The sequence below is a fragment of the Grampus griseus genome, assembly GCF_964374135.1.
Source record: "Grampus griseus genome assembly, chromosome: 15".
Lineage (NCBI taxonomy): Eukaryota > Metazoa > Chordata > Mammalia > Artiodactyla > Delphinidae > Grampus > Grampus griseus.
In genome coordinates, this window is record NC_139009.1 from 59,950,213 (window position 1) to 59,965,219 (window position 15,007).

Genomic DNA, 15,007 nt, shown 5'->3' on the forward strand with positions numbered 1-15,007 from the left:
ATGTGACCATCTGGGGTGGGGGCCAGGGGACCGAAGTGGAGGGAGGTGGAGTAGCAGGGCTTGGGGAGGGAAGGGTCCAGTGGGCATCAGACACTCTGCTGGGTGGACGGTAGGGCCGCTGCCATCGCCAGGCCACGGGGCGGGGTGGGCCTGGGGCTGCGATGAGTTCACGGTTGGCACTGGCAAGTGTGACGCACATGGTGAAGTGCTGTATGAGGAAGATGGACCTGGAGGCTGCCTGCCAGGCGGCCCAGGGCAGGGAGGCTGGGGGCGTGGGAGCTGAGCATCAGCTGTGAGGCGAGGGGGCTGAGAGGAGAGAGGGCGCAAGGCCGGAGGTGCCCAGAGACCTGTGGATGGAAGCGTGGATGGCTCTGGGGCTGGTGAGGATCTAGGGGAAGAAGACGAGCAAGGCTGGCGGACTCGCTGCCAAGCTTTCATGGCTCAGTGACTGGGAGAATGAAGAGGGCCATTTCCCAGAACACAGAAACCAGGCCGTTTATTCTTTACGTGGGAGAGAAATGTCATGGGGGAGCATTGAAATCAAACGTCAAGTGGGAAAGTGAATGATTGTGATGCAGTTGGGACTCGCCTGTGAAATGTGGAAGAAACCGAAGTAGTGAAGCCCAGAGTCCTGAGGGAACTTTGCTGACATAGGGAGCCAGAGGCAGACGGTGGTTAGAACGGCTGGATCCACAGACCTGGAGTTGGACACAGCCTTTAGGTGTGACCAGCACTTGGACAGGACCACAGGCCCATTGGACAGAAACTGTCTGGACCACTCTACTTGAGCAAATGAGCCCCCATCAGCACGCGTGCTCACACACACACATGCACACACACGCATGCACACACACACTCTCCCCTTCCATGGTCACCTTTACATGCTCCCTGCCAGGACCGAGGATGGCCTGGGTTCCCATCCCTAAGTCTGCTGTCCTTCATCCAGGGATGTACTGGTGCTCCAGCAAGGCACTGGGGCTGGAGTCCACCCTGCATCATCGGGGCAGATGGTTGGGTTTTCTGGGTGCCAGGACCAATCTATTGTTCTGGGTACTGGCCTTTGCCCACTGGTCACTGATGCCTGCCTATTCACTTGGCGGGAGTGTGGTGGGGTGGGTGAGGCTTCTGAATGGCGCTGGTTTGGTTTGAATTCTGCTTCCTCTGCTTCAGCTGTGGCTAGGTCACTTGTCCCTTTAGTGACTCTGTTACTTATGAATGTCACTACACGTATGGGTCCTCGTAAGGATTAAGGACATAACCCAAGTACAGAGGCGCTTCTCAGTTTTAATGGACATAAGTCCCATCTGAGGATCTTGTTAAGACGTATGCTCTTGATCTGCTGTCTGGGTGGGGCCCGAGAGTCTCCATTTCTAACAGCCCACGCTGCTGGTCCAAGGACCATCTTTGAGTAACAAGGATGTCGGGTGCACAGTGCATCCCGAAGATGAGGGAGGCAGTCACATCGACCACTACCGGGTGCCTCTCTGAGGGAGGCAGGGTGTCTATTCCTGACTGGAGGTGTGTCACCAGGGCCCTAGAGAGCGAGGCAGGGGCAGGTGACATGTTCTCCCTGCTCCTTGTGGGGAGAAAGTGATCTTTTCTTCCAAGGATCCTCCACCTGATAGTGGAGGCCTGGCTCATGGGAAACGCCTGTCTGATTAGGAAGAGGGATATTCACGTGTGAATGCAAACAAACCCAACAGAAGCTGCATCTCCGAAGGGCTGGAGGGCAGACTAAGGGTCATTCCAGAGTGACAGCGCCTAATGAGGGTGGCTTCTTGGAGGAGGACCTGGGGAGGCAGAGCTTGGAGGAGTCCAGGACTGTGGGTGGTAGCCAGGTGGGCTTTCTGGTAATCTGACGGTTCTGTATGTCTGGGTGCAAGGGCCAGGCCTGTGGCGCCCCCTTGCCTCCTACTGCCCGTCCCCTGGCCCATGCGTCCACCAGCAAGCTGGGCCTCACTTGCCAGCTCCCCTCCTGAAGACGTCTCACTGCAAGGCAGGCCCAGTCTGCTCATTAGCACGGGCAGCCTTTCCCTGAAACCTTCTGCCGGGGCCAAGCCTGGCTCCCTCTGCGGAGCGGGAGGCCCTGGCTCTGTCTGCTAATCGTCTGCTGTCTCCATCCCGAGCATTATTTTATTTTCGTATTATTCTTTTTCCAGCTAATATCCTGGCATTCCCAAAGACACCGGGTTTCATAATCTTCCTGGCGTTCCCAGGGAGCTGGGAAGTGGAGCACAAAGCTGCTATTATAGCGTGTTCCATCCAGCCTCCCTCTCCTGCCCCACACCCCTCGCTGCCGCCGCCACCGCCACCGCCGGCGTCCACCCAGTCACCCCCTCCTGACGCCACCAGACTCTCTGAGAACGCTGGTGACGGCTGCCGGGGATGAGCTCACAGAATCCATCCTGTGGCCCTTGCCCTGGGCCTGCCCTCCATGCGCGAGGATTTTTCCAGAGCCCTGTCTTTGCGCTTGGCCCGGAGTGTCTGGAAGGGTTTTCTGAGATGCCTGAGCCTGGGCAGGGAGAAGAGGAGATGGAGACCCGGCCGCGTGTGCTCCTAGTCTTGGAGATTTTTAGAGCTGGAAGGAACTTTCATGTTCGAAAGCCCTCTCCACCTGGCTTTGGTGCTACTTGAAATTGGATGCAGAGTTGTGGGTGTGCATGTGTGATCTGTGTGTGCACGTGTGTCTGACGTGTGAGCACGCGTGTGATGTGTGTATGGATGTATATGGCGTGTGCACATGTGTGATATGCGTGTGTGTGCAGTGCGCATGTGTGTGTCTGTGGTGGGTAAATTCTGATGTAAAGTCCATGGTTTTCTCCAATTCTCAAGAAAATCTAGGATCCAAAGAGGGTAAGAATTACAAAAATCTGTTTTACCTTGTGCCGAAGACCAGGCTGAGAGCTGTACGTGCATTGTCTCATTTCATCCTCACAGGGACCTCGGAAGGCTGGATTCTATGATTATACCCATTTTACAGTTGGGGAGACTGAGGTTCCAGAACTGCACTGTCTAATATGAAAGCCACTAGCCAGGTGTGGCTATTTAAATTTACATTTAAAGTGATTAAAATAAGAAAATTCCATTCCCCAGTCATACCGGCCACATTCGAAGAGCTCGATAGCCACGCCTGGCTAGTGGCTACCATATTGGACAGTGCAGAATAGTCCCATCACGACAGAAAGTTCTCTTGGACAGTGCTGCTCTAGAACAACTCTGAGCCCCTAATGTAGCCCCAGAAGAAACTGAGGCCTGAGAAGGAGTTTGCCCAGAGGCACGGCATGAGTCAGTTCTAGAACCGAGGCCAGAAGAGCGGGCTCTTCTGCTCTCTCTCCCCAGATTCATCTCCCCACTTGCTATGAGGGCATAAAGTCCTTCCCCCATAAAAGGCCCTTGAGTGGGGTCCCAGGGAGCATCATGGGCGCTGGCTGGAGCCCTCAGCTGGATGCATCCCCCTCCTCGTCTTGTAGCCAGGCAGCTTGGCCTCCCTGGAGCAGCTGGGCAGCTAGAGAGGAGTTGGCACCACTGCCCCCAGCCAGGAAGCCTCCAATCGGTTGGCAGGGGCCTGAGTCCTGACCTGAAGTACCAAGGACCCACAGAGACAGGCATCCCCAGCCCCTGTCAGGGGGCAGGGAAGGGCAGCTGGGAGTCGGGAGTGCTGGGAAGGGGTCAGTGAGAAGCCGGTGCCAGAGAGGAGGAATTTGGGAATTTGAACTGGCTGAAAAGGAGGTCAGATGTGGGTGGGGAGGGGAGGGGCCCTCTCTGGACCTGGATGAAATCCTGCTGTGTGCGGGGGCACCTAGGCATGCTTCCTAGAGTGGCTGCTTTGAGCAAGGGCAGCACCTGGGCGGTGAAAGGGCTTTGCCTTATTGAGTAATCAAGACCCCTGGCTGGGTCTGTGGGCCATTGGAAGGCGGCTCTGTGTCTCTTGAATGTCCTAATCAAGCACCTGTTCCACACCTGGCATTGTGCTGCGGGGCAGGTTGAGGGCCACCGGAGGATTACACGGAAGGACCATTTGAGTAAATCCTCTAACTATGTGGACTCTGGGTCTATCTCACTCAAGATTTGGACGCCGAAGCCTGCGTGCGTCCACTGAAACTTGTGTGTCTGCGTACCTGAGACACAATGCCAGCACACAGCTAAGCATGGACTGTGTGTGTTACTGCTGGGTGGGTGTGACGGCTGCACCCCCTGTGTGTCATTATACACGCATGAGGGTGTGTCCACAGTGGCTAGGGTGACCTTATAATTTATTGTCTGGTCTGGACACTATTAAAAATCATGTTGGAAAATAGGCATAAGCTAGGCAAACGAGGACATACAGTCGTCCTGATGACGGAGGCACTCTGGCATGGCCTAAAACCTGCCTGAGCGTCCTCTGCAGACTTCAGAGACCTGGAAAGCCTAGAGGGACACACAGGCACATGCAAACACAGACACTCGTGCCAGCCCACACGTGGCATTGTGGATTCTCCAGGTTTCCTAATTCCACTCCCAGGCTCCCCAGGGGCTGGCCGGTAGCTCTGCAAGGAGTTTCGCAGCTGCTCTCAAGCCCTGGCTCCAGCTGTAAATTAAATGGGGTTGCACACTCGCCTGCTATTTCACTTAAGGTTGCAATCAGCCCTGATTAGGAAGGGAGGGCTGTGTGTTCCCAAGTTTTCTCTTTTACAGGGTTCTCCTCTGGCCTGGCCTGTGGGCCTGTGTGGGGTTTCCCTGGAAGCGGAGGCCAGAGCAGTCAGGGCAGTGACATGGGTGTGGGCTCCCCAGGGCCCTGACTTGGCACTTAGTCCTGTCCTGCCTCAGATCCCTGCTCAGGTGCTGAGTTCTGATGGGGAAGCAGGAGCTGGGAAGAGCCCTGCGGGGGTCCTGGGAGATCCTGGGCTCTACCAGCGAATTTCCCATGCACCCTGAAGGAAAACATGAATCTCTGGGTCCCAGTTTTCTCACTTATCAGATGGAGGTGATAACAACACAGCAAAAATAACCCCCTCCCCTTACAGAGCAGGGGTTGGCAAACGATGGCCCACTGGCCAAGTCTGGCCCTCTGCCTTTTTGTGTAAACAGGGCTGTATCAGCACAGCCACGCTCATCCATGTGCACATTGTCCACGGCTGCTGTCTGCTGCTACGGCAGCTGAGCAGTTGCAACAGCGCCTATATGGCTGACAAAGGTGAAAGTATTTACTCTCAGGCCCGTTATGGATAAAGTTTGTCAGCTGTTCTAGAGCATATGCTGCGTGTCAGGCAGTGCCCTCTGCCCTGTTCATGTATTATCTCATTTAGGCCTCCCAGTAATCCGGAGGTAGATTTTATTAGTGCTCCCATTTTACAGAGGAACAAACTGAGGCACAGAGAAAACAAGTAATAATTATTTTAGTGGTATTTCCTTGGTTGAATATTGTGAGAAATCTTATGGATAATGGCTGGGTTGTACAGGTTTATAGCACTCTTCTCTCCATTGTCATTTGTTATTTGGGTATCCCAGCAGAGCTGATGGTGAAGAAGAGATCCTGGCAGGTCACCCGAGGCCTGCCTGTGCTGGTCGACGTTTAACAACTGGCTCTCCGGAAAGAAATCCAGAGAACAAATCCAGCTCTTCTTGTAGCATTTGCTCAAATGGTCTAGATATCCCTGCCATGGCCAATTGCAAGGTCTCAATGTGAGATCACAGAATGTGGGGATAGGAGGAGATGAGCAGTAGCACACCATTATATAGTGTTTATACAGTACTTCCACCTCACAGATACTCTAGATGTAAATCACCTTGGGAGCAAGATAACAGTAAAAGGTAGTGGAAGAATTTGGAAGTGACACTTTTGAATATTTATCACCTTTGTTTTAGAAATAATTTCTGAAGTTACAAATGTATCTGATTTAATTTTTACAAGTGACTGTGTTTAACGAACGGCTTGCAAATGGCTGGAAATTTAACGATCTCTCATGAGCCCTGAGAGCCAGCTCCAGCACCTGCTGCTCTCTGGGGTCCTCTGATCTTGTTTACATAAAGAAGGAGATGGGGGCTCCCCGTAGTGGCGCCTTTCCTGTCAGCTCTGTCACCTGTGCTCTTTGGATCCATCAGACACAGGACTTGCGTCCTTCCTGTGAGGTGAGGAGGGTAGCTGGCCCCTGAAACCCATACGCTTGACTCCGCCGGGGCAGGGCGTGCCCTGGTGGCCCCTGGAGCCACCTCCGAGGCTCCGTTTTTTCCTGACCGCCGTGAGTGTGGCTTCTGTGTTTCTGTCCCCCTCTTACTCAGCCCTGGGGAGCCCCGCTGCTCAGCCTGTGTCTTTTTGCTGCATCCTCCTCTGCTCTGGCCCCTTCTGTCTCCTCCGTGCCTCTGCTTTATAGATCCTGAACCAGACCTCTGGGCCCCGTGTGGGAGTACCAGAGGGAGGAGGCATGCGTGTGACAGCCTGTGTGCAGAAAGAATCTGAGAAACGCCAGGGGTCTGCTGCTCGGTCTTGGATCCACTTTAGGTGGGTCGAGGCGTCCCCTTCACGGACTCCTTGTTTTCCCAGAACCTGCCCACCTTCTCCCTGTGTGGCGGCCAGGGTCCCGGGATGTCAGCCCTCAGCAGAAAAGGTGGGCTTGGCCACTGGCTCAGGGGACCCCTGGGGAGCCCTGGCATCTGGGAAGGAGAGTTCCTCACCCTCCTGAGCTCGGGCATCTCCAGGGAGCCGTGGCTGCCAGCGGGGCAACAGCGGGTTGGAGGCCCCCCAGTCCCCTTGGGCGAGCAGCAGGGTCCCTCCCACAGCTAGCCACAAGACCAAGTGCGTGGCCACAGACTGCGTGGCTGCCAGCCCCAGCCTGGGAGTCACATCGGCATGAGCTATGGAGGTAGGAATGTGACTGTGGGAAACTCAATGCCCCGAGCCTGGCCTGGGGCTGGGGAAGAGTGTGAGTGCGGAGTGGGGGTGAAGGGTGGGTGGGTGGAAACCAGACCGTTAGCTACCCCTGCAGCCTGGTTCTGCTCAGGGCTCCAAGTGAGAGCAGAAGGAAGCCAGCCCCGCTGCTCCCGGCCTCGCCCTGCCCCAGCCTTGCCCCTCTAGCCAAGCCTTCCCTAAGCTCTGGGGGGGGGGGGGGGCAGGCCTCCAGCGTGTCACTGCTGCCCCTGTTCCAGCACCCCTCTTATTCCCCTCCTCTGGGAAACCTTCCTGAATGGGACCTTCCAAGGGCCCACCCTGTTCCATTCCACCCCACAAATGGCCCCATCCTGGGGTGTAAGTGAGCCCACATCACTCTCTCTTTCTCTGGTGGCATCTGACCCTGAGCCCCATGAGGGTGGGAGGTTGCTGTCTGATGCACACTTTCCTGTCCCTTTCCCTGGGACCTTAGGCCTGAGTGCTGTGCACATGCCTTAGGGCAGGGATGCTGGTGATTCATTTCATGCGATAAATCTTCACCGAATGCCTACTAAGTGCCAGACACTGGGGTCAGGTGCAGGGGATAAAGGAACGTGCATGCCTTACCTATACACATGGAAAGATGGATGCAGGAGAGATGCTAGGAGAGGCGGGGTAGGGGCTGCTGATAAAGGCAGGGCAGTCAAGGAAGTGTCCAAGCCTCAGTGATGACTGAGTTGAGGGAAGAGCTCGAGTTAGCTTGTCTGGAGGGCATTCCAGGTGGTGCGGACAGCCAGTGCAAAGGTCCTGTGGCAGAGGGATGGTGATGAATTCCAAACTTAAAGCCAGAGGGCAGGGATGAAGGCGGGGGAAGATATTGTTCAGCATGAAACTGGTGAGATGCAAGAGTGAAACTGGCACCACTGAATGCTGATTACGTGCAGGGACCTGTCAAGGGCTGTGGGTACGTTTCATTTAATTTCCACCTGTGGTCCTCAGCTGGGGACAATTTCTATCCCCCACCCCATCCTGCAAGGGACATTTGACAATGTCTGGAGATATTTTTGGTGGTCACAGCAGAGGGAGGGGGGCAGCTATGGACATCTAATGGCTAGAGGCCAGGGACACTGCTAGTGCACAGGGCAGCTCCCACAGCAGAGTTATGTAGCCCCAAATGTCAATAGTGCCAAGGCTGAACCCCCCTGTGTTTTCCTCAGTAGCCCATCGGGGTGAGTGTTACCACGATGGCCACTTTACAGTGAGGAATCTGAGTTTCAGGCTTCCCTGAGGCGCCCCCAGCTACCCTCCTCCGACCCACACTGTGAGCTCCAGGCACCTGCCCCCCACCCCGCTTCCTGGTGCCTGACACGGAGCCCGATTCCCCGGGGACTGGCAGCCTGATGTTCTCTGTGTCGGAGATTCAGGGTCTGTAAAATGAATGAGTCGCTCTGATCGTCTGCTCTGTGCACATGCTGTGCAATGTCAGGGAGCCGCAGGCCGCTCTTCTTCCGTGCAGTCGTTAAGTGGCTTGGCCTTTGTGTGCCATAGTTTGCCCGTCTGGAGAACAAAGGCAGTCACAGTCCCTGTTGGAAGGTGGTAAGGTGTCGGCAGGATTCCGCTGCGAGGATAGATGCTAAGGGCAGCATCTCTGCTGCGCCTCCACTGACCTCCTCTTCTCCCCTCTGCCAACGTCATCGCTTTCTCAGGGGGTGCTTCCCTCAAGTCAGGCTCGGCCCAGGAAGTTCCTTTAGCCCCAGACAGTTCCCTCCAGAAAATGGGTGATTATGTGACAGGAGAGTCACCTACAGAGACTGGGGCTCAACTTGGATTTTTTTCCTTGATCAGTAAATATTTGCTGAGGACTTCTGTGTGCCAGGCATCGTAGCGGGTTCTGGGGACACAGCAGTGCCCCCATGGAGCCAGAGAGACAATGAACAAAAATGTTAATATAGCAAATGTGTGGGGTAATACGTGCTATGAGGAACAGTAAGGCTGAATAAGAGAGTAGACAGGGCTGTTATGTGGGGTTGGGGTGTGTGGGGTGGGATATGTGACGGTGTGGATGTGAACATGAGTTTTGACCTTTGGTCAGGGAAGGCATTTTATGTCTCCACAAGCAGCGATACCTATTTTCCAACTCGAATATGGGAAAGGCCTGGAACAAAGTAGGTGTTCAATAAACACAAGTGGCATGTCAGAGGGACGGGCTGACGGGAGGGAGATGCTTCCCAGAAGCTCCCAAATCATCTTTTCATGAGACTTCATTGTTTGCTTTTAGAGAAATTCCCAAACGTGAGCCATGTATGTCCATGTGTGAAAGCCAAAAATATGCTTCAGAGTGGAAAAAGCGTGACATTGGATCATCTGTGTTAACGCGCAGGCTGATCCCCTGACCTGGCGATGGGCTGGTCTTTGTCATCAGCTCTCCACAGAAAAGTGTGTGCTCATTCATCCATTCACTCATTCTCTAATTATTAATGGGGCACCCGCTGTGTGTGAGGGGTTCTGCTGGATGCTGGGTGCATGGGGGGAACCTCGCAAAGCTCTCTGTGGGAGGGGCAGACAGTGAACAGGTATTTACAATGGAGGGTGATATATGCAGTAAGGGGGGAAATCTGGGGCTCTGTGGGAGCACACGGGAGGTGTACCGAACTCATCCTTGCAGGGTGACCCTGAAGGTGAGACTGGATGTCTGAGGAAAAAGCCAGGGAAAGAGCAGGGCAGAGAGAACTACGTGCAGGAGGCCTGAGGGCGAGAAAGGGGACCCTGGGGATTCAGCTGGTTTGAGTGTGGAAGCAGCAGACTGACTGCTGGAGACTCAACGCAGGGGCTGCCACCGGGCTGGGAGAGGGGCCGGCCTCCGCTCTGCTCCTAAGGTCTGAAGGGGATTCGTGGAGAGCCCAGGTCCCCCCTGGGAAGGTCAGTGGGCCAGAGGATGTAAAGGCACTAGCCTGCTGTGTGGGCGGAATTCTGCCCAGCCTGGGAACCTGGCTGACCGCAGGGCTGAGGCTCCTCTGGCGGGACTGAACTTACTGGGGACTCTAGGTGCGTGTGTCGTCCTGGTTCTCCTAGCTTCTTCCCAGCAACCCCTGTCTGTCTCCTTGAGCAGGGAGGGAAGGGGAGGCGGAGGCAAGGCCACGCAAGGGTGGCAGATGGGAGTGGGGGCGGACAGAGGCCCTGTGGACCAGGGGGAGCGGCTGTGGGCCCCTCCTCTGGAGACAGGGCAGGTGGAAGAGCCTCGGCAGCCCCTCAGGGCCATTCCGAGGGAGCGCTGGTTCTGCCTCTGAAGGGTGTCATTCTCGGTGCTGGGGCCTGCTGTGGGCCAGGCCTGAGCCGGACCTGAGGTACCTGGCCCCGGCCTCGTGGAAATCCCAGGGAGGGGGACACCTTTTTTTATCACAGGCAGGCGGCCCTGCCTTTGGACAGAGACCCAGAAAGTGCTGCCCGCTGCTGACGGGACACGGCTGGGGGGCCACCTGGAGCAGGTGCGCGCTGAGTGGGGATGTGCCCTGGAGGCAGCCCGCAAGCGTGGAGGTCCCTGCAGGCACCTGGTGGGAGAGAGAAATCACAGGGCCCATGGGAGCTGGAGGCGGCTTCCCTCCCCGCACTCACCTCAGTGCCCTACTTGCTGGCGTGGGGCATACGTGTGGCCAGGGTGAGGTGGAGGGGCTACAGAGCCTGCCCTCCCCCCGACCAAGGCGCTCTGAGCTGCCTGCGCTAAGCCTCGTGGCACCTGGGGGCTGGCCGAACCCTGGTTCCAGCATCCTGACCTGCTTTCCTTGGCGTCCCTGTACCTCACGCCTGGGGTGGCCTGCTGGGCCCCCAGCTCCGGCTCTACGTGCGGCCTCGTAGACCCTGCGGCCAGAGCTACTAGCTGCTGGGCTTGGTGTGGGTGGCGGCAGGGCCAGAGCTGTGAGGCTGGGCCCAGCGCCTCTCCTGGCGGGAACCCAGGATGCCCGGGACCCACGCCTGCCGGGAGGGAAGATTGCAGATGCTGTGGCCTTTGGGTTCTCACCTGTCTGTAGTATGGCATCCCTCCCTGTTGTCCTGCTCTCCTGTGTGTGTGTATGTGTGTGTGTGTGCGTGCGTCCATGTGTGTATGCGTGTGTGTGCACGTGTGTGTGTGTGTGTGTGTGTGTGTGTGGAGAGAAGTTGATTGCTTGATTGACTGATTTTAATTTCTGCCCAGGACTGTGACTTTGCACTGAAATGTCTACTTTTCCAGCTCCTGGAACAATTTTGAACAAATATGGGGTATATGAATACCACCCCTGAGCACAATTAGTAACTTCATGGTTTATGACTTCCCCAGGTGGTGTGCTAACACAACATGTGATTTGTCTTCCTAAGAATCCCAGCAACTCTCTGAGATAGATACTGGAGAATTATCCCAAATTTATAGAGACTTGTGCAGAGAGGTTAAGCAACCTGACCAAAGTCACACAGCTAGTAAATGGTAGCTGGAGCCCAAGGAATCTGATTCTAGAGCTTGTGTTGAAATTGTGGCCAAAGGAAAGGCGGGGTGGGGGGGGTCACCATATCTTCCTGTCAGAAAGTGGGGTGTCCTGTGCTAGGAGCCAGAGCCCACCCCGTTGTAGCCGGACCTCAGTGGGTCCCCTGGGAGAGCAGATGAACATGTCTTTCCCCCGTATATGTTTTATGGGCTCTTTTGTGGGATAGAGCAGAGGATGACTGCCTACCTTTAGGTTGCATTTCCTTGTTGACCCAGAGTGACCAGGGCAGGCCTTCCCTGGGTGTCCTAAGATGAGCTGATCTGGGGGAGGACCAGCATTCTTGGCAGGGAACGGTAGGAGCTTGCATTGGGAGCAGGTGCGTGTCTGGGCCAGCTTTGGGGAGCGTGGCCTGCCCGATTGGATTTGGGGGAAGTAAGCCCTGGTGTTGGAGGGGGAAGGGGGAGCAGGTCACTGGGGGTCTGACCAGGACCCTTCAGGTGGCGAGAGCCATGGAGGGCTTCAGGCCGGGAGCCGGGTGCTCAGTGTGGGTAATGCAGCTGGTTCTGGTCCTGGGTGCGGGCGGATCGGAAGCCAGCGGGCGGGTACCCGGGGAAGCTTCTTGGACTGGAGGTCTGGGGCTAGGCCCTGAGGGTGGAGAGGAGGAGCACCTAGGTGGCCGTACATCTAGGGGGGTGGGGCCACGATGTAGCTGCAGGGCCTGGGGAGAGGTCGAGACTCCTGGGAAATGGCTGCCGCCAGGTGGGGGGCATGGTGGCCTTGGGAAGTGGCTGCTCTGGGTGGGCCTGGACGGGGTGAAAATGCCACGGGAGGGGAGGCCGGGGTTTTCTTTCAAGGGTGTGCGTGCTTGTGTGTTGGGAAGAGGGACTGGCGAGGGACTGGGGCAGGTGACAGTGTGGGGAGGGGGGAAGGGCTTGCAGAGGAAGCGGGCAGTCTCTCTGTTGGGCTTCTGCCGTGGGAGGCTGGTGGAGCTGATATCACAGAAAGCCAGGTCTGGAAGGACGGGCTGCCATGTGACCGGCACATTTTCAATTTTTGTGGGGGCCTTGAGATCCCCGCTGGGGCTCATCCCTGATGAGGGGCTGCGGTGTGGCAGAGGTGGTGGTGGAGGGAAGCAGTGCACCAAGGAGGTGGGCATCTGGTCCAAGGAGGCTGTTTATGGCCCAGTGGTTAGAGCCCAGCGAACAAGGGCAAGGTTTACACACAGCTTCTGAGGCCGAGTGCAGACCCACCCTGCCTCGACTCCTGTCCCCTGTCCTCAGACTGAGGCCTCCCCTGACAGTCAGCACAGTGGGAGCTGATGAGAGACAGTGGAGGATGCAGTGCAGCTGCTCCCCAGAGCTGGGGGCCCAGCTAAGTGCCCGTGTGTCCCTGGCACCAGCACTGTGTCCAGACATGTCTTGGGTGGGACAGAGGTGCTAGACAGGGCCCTCCAGACTCGGGCTCCCCTAAACTCATCAGCCCGGGCAGATCCCCACTGGATTCCCTCTCAGAGAGCCCCTTCGAGTCCTTCCTTCTAGCAAACTCTAACCTCTTAGGCTGGAACAGCTCAAAATCCCATTCTGGCTTGTCTGGTCTCCACTAGAGAGGGAGAATTTCCCTGTGGACTTAACACTGGGGTCTGGGAAGGCGCAGCCCTGGAGTGAAATCAGAGCTTTGGGCAGGTGAGGGGCCTCGTCTAAAGGACTCTGGGGACCTGACTCTCCGAACCAGTCTCCCTGCCACCCCCAGGCTCTGGGGTCAGAGTCTGCGGTGACCAGCTCTCCATCTCCAGGGCGGCGTGGTGGACGACAGGAGTGAAGATTCCAAGTCTGTCTCCACCTTGAGCTTTGGCGTGAACAGACCCACGATTTCCTGCATCTTTGACTGTAAGTGACGTTTGGAGGTGTCTACCGGGGTGACACGGATGAGTGTGTAGCCTGACGTTCCTGTTTGTGTGGGTCACATGGTCAGGTGTATACGTGGGGGCTGAGGAGGACTGAGTCTGGGTGTTTTGTTAGCGGGTCAGTGTCTCTTGGTTTGTGTGTGTGTGTGAACTCAGCCTGAAATCCAGCATTCAAGGCACTGTGCACTCTCACTGCCCCCATCATCTGTGACCCCTCCACTCCTTCCCCCTCCTCTGCCACCTCCCCAGCTGTCACCAGACCCAAGGACACATCACTTGGGGGTCCACCTTTGGGCTGTGGTCTGCTCTCCTGATCTTGAGAGCAGCTAACTCCAGCATAGCGTACACGTGTCGTTTCTACCATCCGGCCCCTCTGTGCGCTGCCCCCTCTAGGGACACCCTCTGTCCTCCCCTCGAGCCCCAGATCTTGGTCACCCCCAGCCCCTCAGCTGGCATCTGTTTCTTCCTCGGTGCAGACGGGAACCGCTACCATCTACGCTGCTACATGTACCAGGCCCGGGATCTGCCTGCGATGGACAAGGACTCCTTTTCTGGTAGGTGGGAGGAGGGAGGAGAGCCAGGGACCAGGGCCTGAGGGCTGGGAACAGAGTCATCGGGCCTTCAGACCACAGGGAACGTGGCCCAGGCTTCTCCTATGGTGGGTCGGGGGGCGCTGTGTTTGTTGGGTTTGTGGAGGTGAGGGCTGCAGTCAGGTCACCGTGTCTTCCTGGTTGTCAGGTGGCCTGCTTGACCCGTCTGCAGGTTTTGGTTTTACTGACCATGCCCTCCTCCTGAAAGCCCCTCTGGCCTTGGCCCCTGGGAGACCCCTCTCTCCTGGTCTCCTGCAGCTTCCTGCTGCCCTACCTGCTCCTACTGAGCTACTGCCCTCTAAGCCTGATGCTTCCGAGAGCTCTGTGTGTGTTCTCTTCTCTGGGCACTGGGGTCCCCCAGGCAGCCCAGTAGCCACTCCTGTTGGGGAAGCTTCCAGGTCTTTAGTTCTTTATGTCCAGCCACATTTTCTATGTCTCCCCTAGAAGCCTCAGAGGCACCTCAGTTCATCTTGTCTAAGCTGAACTCCTCGGGACCCCTCCCCCAGGTCCAGGCCCCCCTTTACGTCCCACCTTGGTCTTAGGATCACGTCAATGCGCTTCCACTACCCATCAGGTTGGTTAACGGCCAGGTGCCCAGTTCTGTTGATTCTGGCTCCTGAATCTGTCTCGGAGATTGTTCCCTCCTATTCTGCATCGTGGCTGCCGTCTCACACTGGCCTTGCTCCTTTTATCTGAATGCTCCAGTCATCTCCTGGCCTCCCTGTGACCTTCCACACAACCCCAGACACAGCTGGTCATGTCACTCCCCTGATTTCAGACATAGACACTAACAGGTAAATCCCCACCTCTTTAGCCTGGCAGACAACTCCTTCGTGATCTGACCCCTTTGGATCTCACCAGTTTCATCTTTCCCTAATTCCCCTCTATCTGCTAGCTCTGGCTGCACCAACTTTCGTCAACGTTTGTCTAGTTCTTCCACATTTCTGGCCTTTGTGCTCAGTGCCTAGAATGCCTTCCCTCCCTATTTTTAATCCAGTGAACTCCTACTCATCCTTCAAGACCCAGCCCAGATGCCCTCTGACTCTTCCCCAAGCTGAGCTGGTTGTTGCTTCCTCAGCACCTGGCCAGGACCTCACCAGCACCTCTCTCAGAGTCCTTACCCACTGCATAGATCACTTGCCATCTACCTCTGTCATATTCTTCCCGCCATGACTCTGAGCTCCTCCAGGAAGGGACCTTGACTTACCCTTGAGCC

General features: G+C 56.4%; 1 protein-coding gene across 22 annotated transcripts in view; it reads left to right on the forward strand.

The window, feature by feature from the left end:
* DYSF (dysferlin) overlaps window positions 1-15,007 on the forward strand; it is a 222,362-nt gene that overhangs the window by 115,138 nt on the left and 92,217 nt on the right. For all 22 annotated transcript variants that reach the window (XM_082671898.1, XM_082671901.1, XM_082671904.1 and 19 more), the window contains 2 exons: window positions 13,091-13,184; window positions 13,678-13,755. In XM_082671898.1, the coding sequence (XP_082528024.1) occupies window positions 13,091-13,184; window positions 13,678-13,755 (172 nt within the window). The remainder of the gene's footprint in view (window positions 1-13,090; window positions 13,185-13,677; window positions 13,756-15,007) is intronic.